General features: G+C 53.8%; 1 protein-coding gene across 1 annotated transcript; it reads left to right on the top strand.

Annotated features, from left to right (window-relative positions):
• The first annotated feature begins 8,190 nt into the window (after positions 1 to 8,190).
• Positions 8,191 to 11,591, top strand: OVOL3 (ovo like zinc finger 3). The gene is made up of 4 exons (XM_074937657.1): positions 8,191 to 8,293; positions 8,954 to 9,102; positions 10,223 to 10,406; positions 10,991 to 11,591. Exons 1-4 carry the CDS (start codon positions 8,191 to 8,193, stop codon positions 11,326 to 11,328), a joined length of 774 nt encoding a protein of 257 aa, XP_074793758.1. The 3' UTR covers positions 11,329 to 11,591.
• Positions 11,592 to 12,630: the final 1,039 nt, after the last annotated feature.

Consider the following 12,630-nt stretch of genomic DNA (forward strand, 5'->3'; position numbering starts at 1 on the left):
GCCACTTTCAAGAAGTCTTTAAAATAAATATGTTTTGTTTGAAGGAATGATCCTCCTATTGCTTCATAGATGGAATAGATTTTAAAGGGGCCAGCATTAGACTATCTTCTCTGAACCTTGCGTGGCACAGCTGGAGAATTTCAACGCTGCTGTTGTCTCAGGGCTCATGTCCCAGCGTACTGGTCTGCTCTAAGGGTTAGCTTTGGGGGAACTGGTGATTTGATGGCTTTGGAAGAGTGGTAATGGGGTAACTGAGCCTTTCACCTCTAGTCGGCTGGTTCAAATCCAGCCTACGTTGATCATGATAGGAAGCCCATCTGAAGACCACCCAGTAGCCTAATGGTTATCTACTATGCTTTTAATTATAGCACTCTTCACACTGAGATCTCAAATGTTTTACAAAGGTCAGTATCATTACTTCCATTTGGCAAATAGGGAAACTGAGGCACGGGGAGGGGAAGAGACTGCCAAGGTCACCCGGAAGACCAAAAGTCTGCCCATTTTAGAAGGGGAAACTGAGGCACAGAAAGGCAGTGACTTGCCTAAAGCAATACGGGGGGCAGTGGCACAGTTAAGACTGTAGAACCCCAGAGCTCCTGAAAGAGAGGTTAGGGAAGCTGTGCCAGTCAGTGCCCAAGCTTCACTTGTCCTACAGCTAAACAGAGCTTCAACCCTTACCCTGGCTGTGGGATTCATAATGGTCACAGGCAGCCAAGGCTTGAGTATACAGCTCAGCTGTGTATATCAGTGAGCTGAGGCACTGTGCAGCGGGAGGCAGCATCCTCTGAGTGCAGGGAAGTGCTCCCCGCTGTCAGATCAGACCAGCACCAGGTGGGGAATGGAATGGGGGTGGTGAGCAAATGCACTTCAATGGGGAGGACAGTGAAGGAAGGAGGCTAGGCTGGACTGTGGCCAGAAACTGACTAGATGTTAAGTGCTGGGACTGAAAAGGGGCTAGAACCAACCAAACTGGTCAGCTGTTTGGAAAGGGCTGACACCACGGGGCTGGGAGGAGAGAGTAAGGAAGCCCTGAATTGGAGCTCAGGACGGTATTCTACAAAGGCTGGCAGAGATCGGAATGTCCGGTTCCAGGAAGATAATGGGGTAAAGGTTCTGAGGGAGAGGCCAGAGGATGGCAGAGAGCTTTTGGCCAGGGCAATAGCCATCAGAAGATGGGAAAATGGGGGTTCTGTTGACCAGATGAGGTCTAGCAGGGAAAACAGGAGACAAAGGAATTAGCTCTTGCACAAAAACTGGGATTTGAAATGAGATGGAAAACCGGGGGGTAGAGGCACAGGGAAGCTCTTCCAGATGGCAGGAGCTACAGAGGAGAAGGCTCTTGTTCCCCAATGGGCCAGAGAGGAGGCCAGTGTTAGATTAGCAGGGAGAAAAGAACGAAAGACAAGACTAGCAAGACCACGGAGGGTTCTGAGCAGCACAGAGCCACAAAGGAGGCACGAAGAGAAGTGGGTGTGGAGGCTTTTAATTACGAAATGAGAAATGTGTGCAGCATGCTAGCACAGCCTAGCTCTAGTCTCCAAACCAAGAGGAGCTATAAATAACCCCTACTTCCTTCCAGCCTGCCCTTTGTCAGTTGCAGGGGAATGCCCTGGGCTCTGTGCAATGCCTGGAGAAATTTACTGGTGTAATTATACGGCTATTGTACTGGTATAACTGCCCGTGTGGTCGTTGCTATTCCAGAATTCGTGCTTGTTATGTTGCTTGTGAAGGGGGTTAAACTAGATTGAAAAAAGCCACCACTATTCCCGAATAAAAGTGTGTATATGGGGCACTAAACTGGTGTAACTAGACCTGTATAACTATAGTGGTATATAATGGCTATGTAGACAAAGTCTTGCTCTAAGCTGAACCAAACACACAACCTTTGAGCACCGGAGTGGCTACGGAATCAAGTCTGCAGCATGAGAGCTATTGGCCGGTGGAACGTTCCTAAGGGAATGACGTAGAAAGCCCAGAACTTGGCTCAGTTAAAACCTAGACTGGATGATACGCTGTATGGAACAACGCCTTTCCTGGGAGGCAGTATGGTCCAGTGGATGATGCACTGGATTGGGAACCAGGAGACTTGAGTTATATTCCTGGCTCTGCCACATGATCTTTGGAAAGTCCTCTTTCCCTTCCGCCTTCTGCGTCCGTTTTCTTCTCTGCAGAATAAGTGCTGACTTTTATGAAGTGCTTTTGAGGCCTACAGATGAAATGGCTATTAGAGCTAAGCCAAGTTCTTATTACATTAGCCAAAGTGTAGACTGGATGGGATCTATTAGCTTCTTGGGTTCACTAGCCAATGCTCGTTTTCTGCTCCTCTGACACTTAATTGATACCAAAGTAAATAAATCTCTTTTAAACAGACCCACATTTTCATATCCCTCTGCCACAGTTTTGCTTGGTGCTTTGATTTGAATAAATCTGTTTCCATGGACAGCTTTGCGAGCAGTTTGATTTTATGCATTTGCCCTTTATTTGACTAACAAACATCCCAAGAGAGGAGATCAGCTGGTGTTCTCCTGGCTGTGTCTGAACGGCTACATAGGGTGACCTTTTTTCTTTGTTTCACTCCTGCAAATCTAATGATTCTCACCAGAATTGTGTTGGAAGTGCCTTGGATTTGTAGATTTCCAAGCCAGAAGGGACCATGATCACCTAGTCTGAGCCGCTTGGGTTTGGACCCAGTTCTGATCTGACTGTTCTTTCTGAAAAGAGGCAGACCCTGCCTCAGAGAGCTTGCGCTGTAAACAAAGGGCTTGTCTACACTGGCAAGTTTCTGCGTAGTAACTCCGGAGGTGCACACACGGCCATGCCACTTAGTGCGCAGAAACTGCGCAGTTGCAGGGCTGTAAAAAAAACCACCCCAACGAGAGGCGTCAAGCTTTCTGCGCCGGGGGCACAGCACCGCGGTGCCAGTGTAGACACTCTGGTCGATTACAGCGCTGTGATTGGCCTCCGGGAGGTGTCCCACAATGCCTGCTCTCGCCTCTCTGGTCATCGGTTTGAACTCTACTGCCCTGCCCTCAGGTGACCAGCTGTCATCCCCACCCCTTAAATTCCTTGGGAATTTTGAAAGTCCCCTTCCTGTTTGCTCTGATGTGTGCAGTGGTCTCAGTGCATCTTTCCATGTGACCATGCCTGCTCCATGCACCAGGCAATCCCCCGCTTGGAGCAATACCGAGCTGCTGGACCTCATCAGCATTTGGGGAGAGGAGGCTGTCCAGTCCCAGCTGTGCTCCAGCCGTAGGAATTATGATACCTTCGGACAGATTTCACGATGCATGACAGAAAGGGGCCATGACCGGGACACATTGCGGTGCACGGTCAAAGTGAAGGAGCTGCAGAACGCCTACCACAAGGTGCAGGAGGCAAACCACTGCTATGGTGCTGCGCCCACGAGCTGCCGGTTTTACAAAGAGTTGGATGTGATACTTGGCAGCGACCCCACCTCCACTGCGAAGGCCACTGTGGATACTTTGGTGGCTCGTGTGTCAGTCGAGAGTGGGCCGAGCCAGGAGGAGGAAATCTTTGGATGAGGATGTGGAGGGGGACCCAGAGGCAGAGGATGACTCAGAGATGCATGCAACCTGGAGCTCTCCTCTACCCCTGAGGAGGCTAGCCAGTCACAGCTGTTGGATCTTGGTGAAGTGCAAACAGGAGAGGAGGCCCCGGTAAGTGGCTTTGATTTTGGGAATCACTGAAGCGAGTTGTTGGGGGCAGGAGGGTTGCAGAAAGCAGTCTTGTGTCTGTATGATGCGTGCACCACTACTTGCTTTGTCTGAGCAGCGGAACAGGGTGTTGATTGACTCCCTCACTTCACCGCATAAGGGTCAGGGCGGAAGCCAGGGTCTTGGAGAAGACCATCCCTTGATTCCCTGCTCATCCTCAGCAGCGAGATATTGTCCATAATGATCACAGCCTGTGGAAAATTTGGGGACAGGAATGATTATAAGGCCCCCACTATAGTGCTGGCTCTCCCCAAGAGCCCCGTGCCCCGTGTACAGTATGGTCCTGGAACACTGATTGATGTCCCCTGCCCCTGTGGTTACTCACCATTTTGGGGGTCTTTCGTGGCTTGTGTGTGCTTGCCCAGGGTCAGCCAGTTAGTGACAGGTATGTGAACAGTGGCTGTGTTTTAAATCAGTGGTTGCAAACAATACTGCTTCTGTAAAATGTTGCATTTTGGCTTCACAGATATCATCACCTTGGGAGCCCAGCCTCCCTCTTTGTTCTCACCGGCTGAATGGCTGCACAGAATTAGAAAGTGGCCACGAAGAACTAAAGAGGACTTTCTGCATGAGGTCATGATGCGCTTCACAGCCGAAAAACAAGAATTGAAGGAGGGTGGGACAGTGAGAAGAGGGACCGAAAGGAGAAGGCGGTGTGCCAGAACGAAGCCACGGAGCGGCTCTTAAACGTTACGGAGCGCCAAGCGGACACGCTCCAGGTGCTGCTAGCACTGCAAACCGAGCAGCTCCGTGCCCACCCTCCCCTGCAGCCGCTGTCGCAAAACTCTCTTTCCCATGCACCCCTCAGACACCACCAACACACGCTTATCAACCTCCTGGCTCCAGTCTGTACCCACTGCATTCCACTCCTGCCCCGTCACAGTCCATCCCTGTGGGCTCCTGCAGTACCCACTGCACTCAACGCCCATCCCTCGGCAGTTTAGCCCTACTGAAGTACAGTACTGGCTGCACTGTACTCCAAAGGAGAAGGTTGGGTATGATACCTGGACATACACAAATCTTTAACCGTCCCAGGACCCCACCTCCTCCTGGGACTCTCCCTTCCCCTATCCCCCTCAGTGCTGATGTATTTTTTTTTTGTTTGTCTCTCTCCTCTGGTGGTTGTTTTTTAATAAAGAATTGTTTTGGTTTGAAAGCAATCTTTATTCCATTAATTGAAAGCAAACCGAGCCCTGCAAAGCCACTGGCAACTTTCTTACACCTTCATAGTGCATCATCTGCACCAATCACAATCACTTCCTAGCATTACAAGCACTGCACTCCCGAGCATAGCAACAAACATTAGTGGCTTTCAGCTTCAAATTGCTGCCTCAAGGCATCCCTGATCCTTATGGCCCTGCGCTGCGCCCCTCTAATAGCCCTGGTCTCTGGCTGTTCAAGTTCAGCCTCCAGGCACTGTGTGAAGCTTTCACCCTTCCCTTCACAAATATTATGGAGCATACAGCACGTGGCTATAACCATAGGAATATTGTCATCGTCCAGGTCCAGCTTCCCATATAGACAGCGCCAGCGAGCCTTTCAACGGCCAAAAGCACACTCAACAGTTATTCTGCTCTTGCTCAGCCTGTTCTTGAACCACTCCTTGCTGCTGTCAAGTTGCCCCCTGTATGGCTTCATAAGCCACAGCATTAGGGGGTAGGCAGGGTCTCCCAGGATCACAATGGGAATTTCAACTTCCCCTACAGTGATCTTCTGGTCCGGGAAGAAAGTCTCTGCTTGCAGCTTCCTGAACAGGCCAGTGTTCCGAAAGATGTGTGCGTCATGCACCTTTCCAGACCAGTCTATGTTAATGTCTGTGAAATGCCCACAGTGATCCACAAGCACCTGGAGAACCATCGAGAAATACCCCTTGCGATTAATGTACTCTGGGGGTAGGTGGTCTGGTGCCAGAATTGGAATATGCGTGCCATCTACCTCCGCTCCGTAGTTAGGGAAGCCCATTTGTGCAAAGCCATCCACAACGTCACGCATGTTGCCCAGAGTCAAGGTCTTTCTGAGCAGGATGCGATGAATGGCCCTGCACACTTCCGTCAACACAAGTCCAACAGTCGACTTTCCCACTCTGAACTGGTTAGCGACTGATCAGTAGCTGTCTGGAGTAGCCAGCTTCCACAGTGCAATCACCACACGCTTCTCCAATGGCAGGGCAGCTCTCATTCTCATGTCCTTGTGCCACAGGGCTGGGGCGAGCTCATCACACAGACCCATGAATATGGCTTTCCGCAGCCACTGTTCATCCTCCCAGACGTGCATGATGATGTGATCCCACCACTCAGTGCTTGTTTCCCAAGCCCAAAAGCGGCATTCCACTGTGGTCAGCACCTCTGTGAATGCCACAAGCAATCTCGGGTCGTAGCTACTACGCGTGGCGAGATGAGTGTCGCACTCCTTGCCTTTGTAGTTTAAGGAATAACTCCACTGCCACTCGTGACGTGTTAGTCAGAGCGACTAGCATATTTTGTCAACAGTGCGGGATCCATTCCTGCAGACCGAAGAGGCGGAGCGTGCAGTACAGAAACTGTTGAAAGATGGTGCCAAATGCGGACGGAAGCACAGGGATTGCTGGGATGCGAAGCAATGCATCATGGGGCATTGGGACAGGACCTAGAATGCCCCACGACCCCTTCTGCCTTCCCACAACTCTTAGCGGCAGAAAAGGAAGAGGGGCTGTGGGGGACAGCTGCCCAGAGTGCACCACTCCGAAAACCGCTGCACGTGTGACCACGCTATCGCGCAGGCAGCTGACAGTGTGAACGCTCGACAGCCGTTTCCCTTCAGCGCTCTCGGAGCTGGTGCTGTAACTCTGCCAGTGTAGATGTAGCCTTAGTGTGTGGCAAGCCAGGGTGTGGAGCTATCGCACGCCAGCTTGCCCTGCAGTAACTCGCTAAGTGCCTGCTGCTCCAGCGCAGTGAAGGTCCGAGGGCGTGGCTGGGAACCCCCGTCTCGGTTCCAAGGGCGCCCGGTCTGGGTTGGAGTGGGTGATGTATGTGTCTGGCAGGGCGTTCAGAAGGCTCGGTCTCCCATTCCCAGTCCCCAGGGTCGTCCAGAATGATCTGAGCAGGAATCGGTTTTCTCCAAGTATGTCTGGCGCCTGCCACCGACTTGATTTGGGTTGGAAGGAAACAAACCAGACAAGGGGTGTTCCTTCGAGGAATGGTGGCCTAGTGCTTCAGGGCACTAGCTGAGGCTGTGAAAGACCTGGGTCCAAGCCCCTGCGCTGCCACAGGTTCCCTGTGTGACCTGGGCCCAGATCCTCAGGTATTTGGGTGCCTAACTCCCACTGATTTCAAGAACCTCAGAGAAGCTGGGCCTCGCCTCAGTTCTGCACCAGCCTCACAAGTGGGCTGTGAGGGTGACTTCATTGAATATGGCGAGGCGCTCAAATGCTACAGGAACGGGAGCCAGGTGGGTCCCTTAGATGTGCAGTTAACAAGGCCGGATCCTGATCACCCATGCGGCGTGAGCCCGCTTTCCATCCAAGCCTGCTGACAAAGGGCAGGTAACCGTCAGCGATTCTGCCTGGGGCCAGAGCTGTAGATTTGCATGAAGAGGATGGAGGGCTTTATTTTGTTGACAACTCAGAGCACAGTGCATGCAAAGAACGAGGCTTCGTATTCCTGGCCCGCTCGGGCCATTCAAATCCTCATTGCGATCAGTGTCTATATAAACACACACACACACACACACACACACGCTTTCCCTGTCCTGCTGATCTGGAGCGTAAGTGGTGGCTTTGCAAGAGGAGATTGATCTGGGAGGGTGCTGCTATCCATATATATTTGCTTGACAGGCAGTGTAGGCTGGTGCACTGAGCATAGTTCTGGGAACTTGGACTTCTAATCCTCCTGTGATGTGACCTGAGACTAGCCGCACTGACTGGGTGTGCCTCAGTTTCCCCATGTGTCAAAGGAGGGTAAGAAATAGTGACTCACCTCGCAGCGGGGAAGCAGCATGTCTGGATGTTAGAGCAATGGCTTAGAAGCTCAGACTGCTCTAGTGGTTAGAGTGGGGGGTTGGGAGCCAGGACGTCTGGGTTCTATTGCCAGCTCTGGGAGGGGAGTGGGGTCTAGTGGTTAGCGGGTGACTGGGAGCCTGGACTCTTGGGTCCTGTGAGCTCAACTGGGTCAGTTCCCCTCTCCGTGCCTCACTTTTTCTATCTGTAAAATGGAGACAGGTCCTCCTTGGGGGGAGCATGAAGCATCCAGGGTTGTTTGAAGATGCTTGGTGCTCTTTGGGATTGGCTGCTTCTTGATCACAAGACCCCGTGTTGCCGCCTGCCTGTACCAAAGGCATTCCCATTTCTACTTGCTCCCCGGTGCCCCTATTACTCCTGGCAACGGGCTGTCGAACAAGGAACGTTGAGGTGGGGAAGCACTGGAACGGTCCACCGGGACTTCTGAGACCTTTCCTGGCTGAGCCTGGAATTGCATCTGCCATGCCGAAGGCTTTCCTGGTGAGAAGGCACCGGGCAACCACGCTGGGGTCCCAGGACTGGGGAGAGCTCTCGGACCAGCTGCGGGGCGACGCCTACGTCCCAGGTAGGTGCCTAGTTCATTACCCTTGGTGGGGGGATGGGGGATTCCACTTACTTTAGGGCATGGGCCACTCTTAATGCTGGTGAAAGCGACCAGATTCACCGCCCTGACGTTCTCTGCTTACCCACTGAGTGCCCAGCCCAGGGAGCTGCACCCGCTCTGGGGCAGAAGGGCGCTCCGTCTCCATGGCCTGGTAGATCCACAGCCTCTGTGATCAGGCTGTGAATGAGGCAGGGACAACGATGGTGGATTTTGTGACCTGGCCATGCCGCCCATAAGGCCCCCCACCCAGCCCGCACAGGGAATAGAGAGCCCTGAGTGGGACTGGAACCAGTGACCAAGAGGGAAGATGCGTTCTAGCCTGGGCTGTCCAACTCCCTCCCACGTAATGGCCATGGTGTCCCGACTGTGGTACCGCGGTAGCCTGACTGGCTTGATGTATGGGCGCAGGGCAGTCTAACCTGCCCCTTTTGCCGGGTGCTTTTCATGGGGCTGCTGAGGGCTGTGAACCAAGGATGGTACCCAGCAGGAAGCGATTCCTGCTGGGTGATTTCCCCACATGCACACTGCCTCTCTCTCTGTGAGGCTGTGCCTGATTTCCACTCAGCGCTCATGGCAGGAAGCAAGGGCAAGTCTAAGGTCATGTGTGTTTTGACCTTCCAGGGAGCAGCATGAGCATCGGCCCCGCAGCCTCAGGGGCGTTCCCAGAGGACAGGAAGAGCGGCTGGGACGGACCAAGTCAGAGAAGCTCCCCTAGGCCCCATCCAAACCTGCTGCCCCCTGATACTGCAGTGAAATACCCTAGAGCAAAGGTAAAGTGTGTGTCTATTTGATAAGAGCAGGGAGGGGGACTGGAAGCCAGGACTCCTGGGTTCTATTCCTGGCTGGGTGTGAAGTGCGCCATCCAGTGACTAGAGTGGGTGTGGGGGACAAAGAGTCTGGATTCCTGGGGCCCATGCTTAGCTCTGGGGAATGGGTTTAGCAGTTTGAGCAGATGAATAGGAATCTGGACTCCTGGGCTCTATTCCTGGCTCTCGTAGTGGGTCTAGTGGGTTAGAGTGGGGCGGGCTGGGAGTCAGGACTCCTGGGTTCTGTCTCCAACTGTGGAGTGTAAGGGATTGGGGGAGGGCAGGGAGCGAGGATCCTGGGTTCTATTCCTAGCTCTGAGAGGGGAGGGGAGACTAGTGGTTGGGGTTGGGGCAGGGCTGGGAGTCAGGATGCCTGGGTTCTGTTCTCAGCTCTGGGGAGTGGGTTTAGCAGTTCGGGCAGGTGACTGAGAATCGGGCTCCTGGGCTGTATGGTCATGGCTGAGGACCAAGCTCCAGAGTGAGTCACTGGAGGAGCCAACAATAGACCCCTCCCCCGCCCCCAATTCCCTGTTGCTTGCTCTAACCGCTGCACCTTGCCCAGAGGGGAAACCTAGTGAGTACCCAGGATAGAAAATCTTTCTCCCGTGCTGGAGGGAGGAGGTTTTGCTCCAGCCCATACAGCTCCTTTGAAGCCCCTGGGGCTGTCTGGGAGTAGAACAGGACCCAGCGTGGCTATGTGCCTGCATAGGGTAGGCAACACCCCTCACCCCTTCCTGCAGGGTTGTGATCACACTCCCCCTTGGGAGTGACCAGGGCTAGATCGTAATCAGCCGTGAGGGGAAGATCCCAACGGCTGCCAGGACCCTGCTTGTGGAAACATGGGGTATTTTCTTCCCCCTGAGACCAGGTGGAAAAAAGGGATTGGGCACACCGAGCCCCTGGCATGGGAGGAGGAATGTGGGGGCACCCAGAGCCCCCGGCAGGGTGGGGAAGGGAAAGCAGGGGCTCCCAGATTTTCAAGCCAGCAAGCGACACCGCTCAGCCCTGCTGTCAGGGGCTGGCGCAGGGGCAGTGCTCCCCACCTGCTCCATTTCCCACCTCCCTCCCGCACTCCCTTTTGCAGGGGAAAGGGTCCCAGGGGCCGGGCGACTTCCCCTGCCCTGGGTGCAGCAAGGCCTTCCCACTGCAGCGCATGCTGACCCGCCACCTGAAGTGCCACAGCTTAGTCAAGAAGCACGTCTGCCGATACTGCGGCAAGGGCTTCAACGACACTTTCGATCTGAAGAGACACACGCGGACCCACACCGGTGAGGCTGGGGCTGCACGTGGGAAGCAGGTAGTTTAAGTGGGAGGCTCTTCTGCTCAGTCCCTCCCTTCTGCCCTGAGGCCTCCCCCCACAGAGGCCAGGTCCCTTATAATTGGGCTCCTTCTCCCTCTCCCTTGTGGACACTCCGGGGCAGGAGAGGGGAGCTAGGTGGAATGGCAGGAAAAGGCAGCCCCAGGGCAATCGTGGGAAAGCATTGGAGGACCATCAGCACCCCAGGTAAGTAGCCTGCATCCACACTGCACAAAGTGGGCAGGTTAGAGCAGAACCTGGGCCCCAATCCAACCCCCCAGCTAGCCTGGGTTTAAAGTACCGGCAAAGCCAGATCTGAGAGTTCTTTGTGTGTGGATGGGATTTGGCCACGGTCCCACAGGCAAATCAGGGACTTGAATCCAGGTCTCCCAAGTGCTCGGTTGGTGCCCTGCCCCGGGTCATCCTGCCTCCCTGCCCGCTAACCTGCGTTGACTCTCCTCCCCCGCCCGATTTGGGGGAGAAGGTTTGTGTGGACGGCAGAGAGGTTAGGTCTTGGGTTCTCTCTGTCCCCTAACCCTGCCCCACTCGCTGCAGGCATCCGCCCGTACCGCTGCCACGTCTGTGCTAAGGCCTTCACCCAGCGCTGCTCCCTGGAGTCCCACCTCCGCAAGATCCACGGGGTGCAGCAGAACTATGCCTACCGCGAGCGGCGTGCCAAGCTCTTCGTCTGCGAGGAGTGCGGCTTCACCTGCGCTGCGGGCGACGCGTACCACGGCCACGTGCGGCGGCTCCACCCCGGCACCTCCCTGCTGCGCAAGTACCGCCGCCTCCCTCCACTGCCTCCTCTACCCCAGCGGCCATTACGCCTGAGGCTGGGCCCAGAGCCTCTCGTGCAGTGGGACCCCCAGCAATCCGGTCAAGGGGATAGCTAGCCACCCGACAGGGCTAGTAAGCATTGTTCCCTACCAGCCAAGCCCTTCCTCGGGGACAAGAATCCACTGGGCTGATGGGATCCCTGTAATCATTGACCCAGGCCTCTGTATAACACAGGCACTAGGGCTGCCTGGAATTGGTTCCTGCTTGACGGAGAGCAGACCTCTTAGAAAAACAGCCCGTGTGGGAGGCTGTCACAGCTCTCCATCACATACATGGCTGATTTGCCTCCCTGTAGATAATACAGTAGTGAAGAGACACTTCCCAGAGCATTTAAGTGCTACTGTTTTATACCATTTAATCAGCTGAGTCTTCAGCTTCTGTCCCTGGTTGTGCCCTTAGAGGGTTAGCCTCAAATTTAAGGTCAGAAGGGACTGCCCCGATCAGCTCAGCCAACCTCTGCATATCACAGCCCCCCAGGGACCCGGATTAGGCTAATGGGAGCCTACCCTGTTGTGTGCCACAGGCAGAGAACAGGAGGGAGGGAGGTTTGTAGCTTTGCGATGCGGAGTGCCACTGCCAAAATGCCCACCAAACTTGTCTTGTGCCCTGTATCTGCCTCCTCTTCCCAGCCTGAATTGCATTAGTGCTCATTTTTGGTATAAAGAAAAGGAGTACTTGGGGCACCTTAGAGACTAACCAATTTATTTGAGCATAAGCTTTCGTGAGCTACAGCTCACTTCATTGGATGCATCCGATGAAGTGAGCTGTAGCTCACGAAAGCTTATGCTCAAATAAATTGGTTAGTCTCTAAGGTGCCACAAGTACCCCTTTTCTTTTTGCGAATACAGACTAACACGGCTGCTACTTTGAAACATGTTTGGTATAATTCTCAGGTCTAAGTTAGAGCCAGGCCTTGCCACTGCTTGGAATAAATGCCACAGACACAAATCTGGAGCAGGCCACCCCAAGAACTGGTTTCCTTTAATTGCTGGATTCATCCCACTTCCAGCCTGGCTGCCCTTGAGCAGCTCCCTGCAGTTCTACCTACCACAGGATCTGCTGGTAGGGGGCAGGACCTCAGGGTGGCTGGGTGGAGCTGGGGTTGGACATTCCCATATGCAACAGGAAATGCAGAGAATTCACAGAGGTGGAATGTAATTATCCTGGTTTGGATCAAGCCAGGACAAACTTACCACGCTAATTCCATGGAAGCTCTAATGATAATGTAGAGCACGGTGACTGATCCTGCCCAAGAGGTTGTGCCCTCTCTCCCGAGAGGCAGGTCCCTCTAGATAATACAGTAATGAAGACACACTCTTAGGCTACAACAGACCCGATTTCACAGACGTACGTGCTTG

Source organism: Natator depressus, chromosome 23 (genome assembly GCF_965152275.1).
Source record: "Natator depressus isolate rNatDep1 chromosome 23, rNatDep2.hap1, whole genome shotgun sequence".
NCBI classification, from domain to species: domain Eukaryota; kingdom Metazoa; phylum Chordata; order Testudines; family Cheloniidae; genus Natator; species Natator depressus.

Coding starts and splice junctions, on each gene's coding strand:
- OVOL3 (XM_074937657.1), top strand. CDS start 8,191: ATGCCGAAGGCTTTCCTGGTGAGAAGGCACCGGGCAACCACGCTGGGG. Junction 8,294..8,953: donor GGGCGACGCCTACGTCCCAG/GTAGGTGCCTAG, acceptor TTGACCTTCCAG/GGAGCAGCATGAGCATCGGC. Junction 10,407..10,990: donor ACACACGCGGACCCACACCG/GTGAGGCTGGGG, acceptor CACTCGCTGCAG/GCATCCGCCCGTACCGCTGC.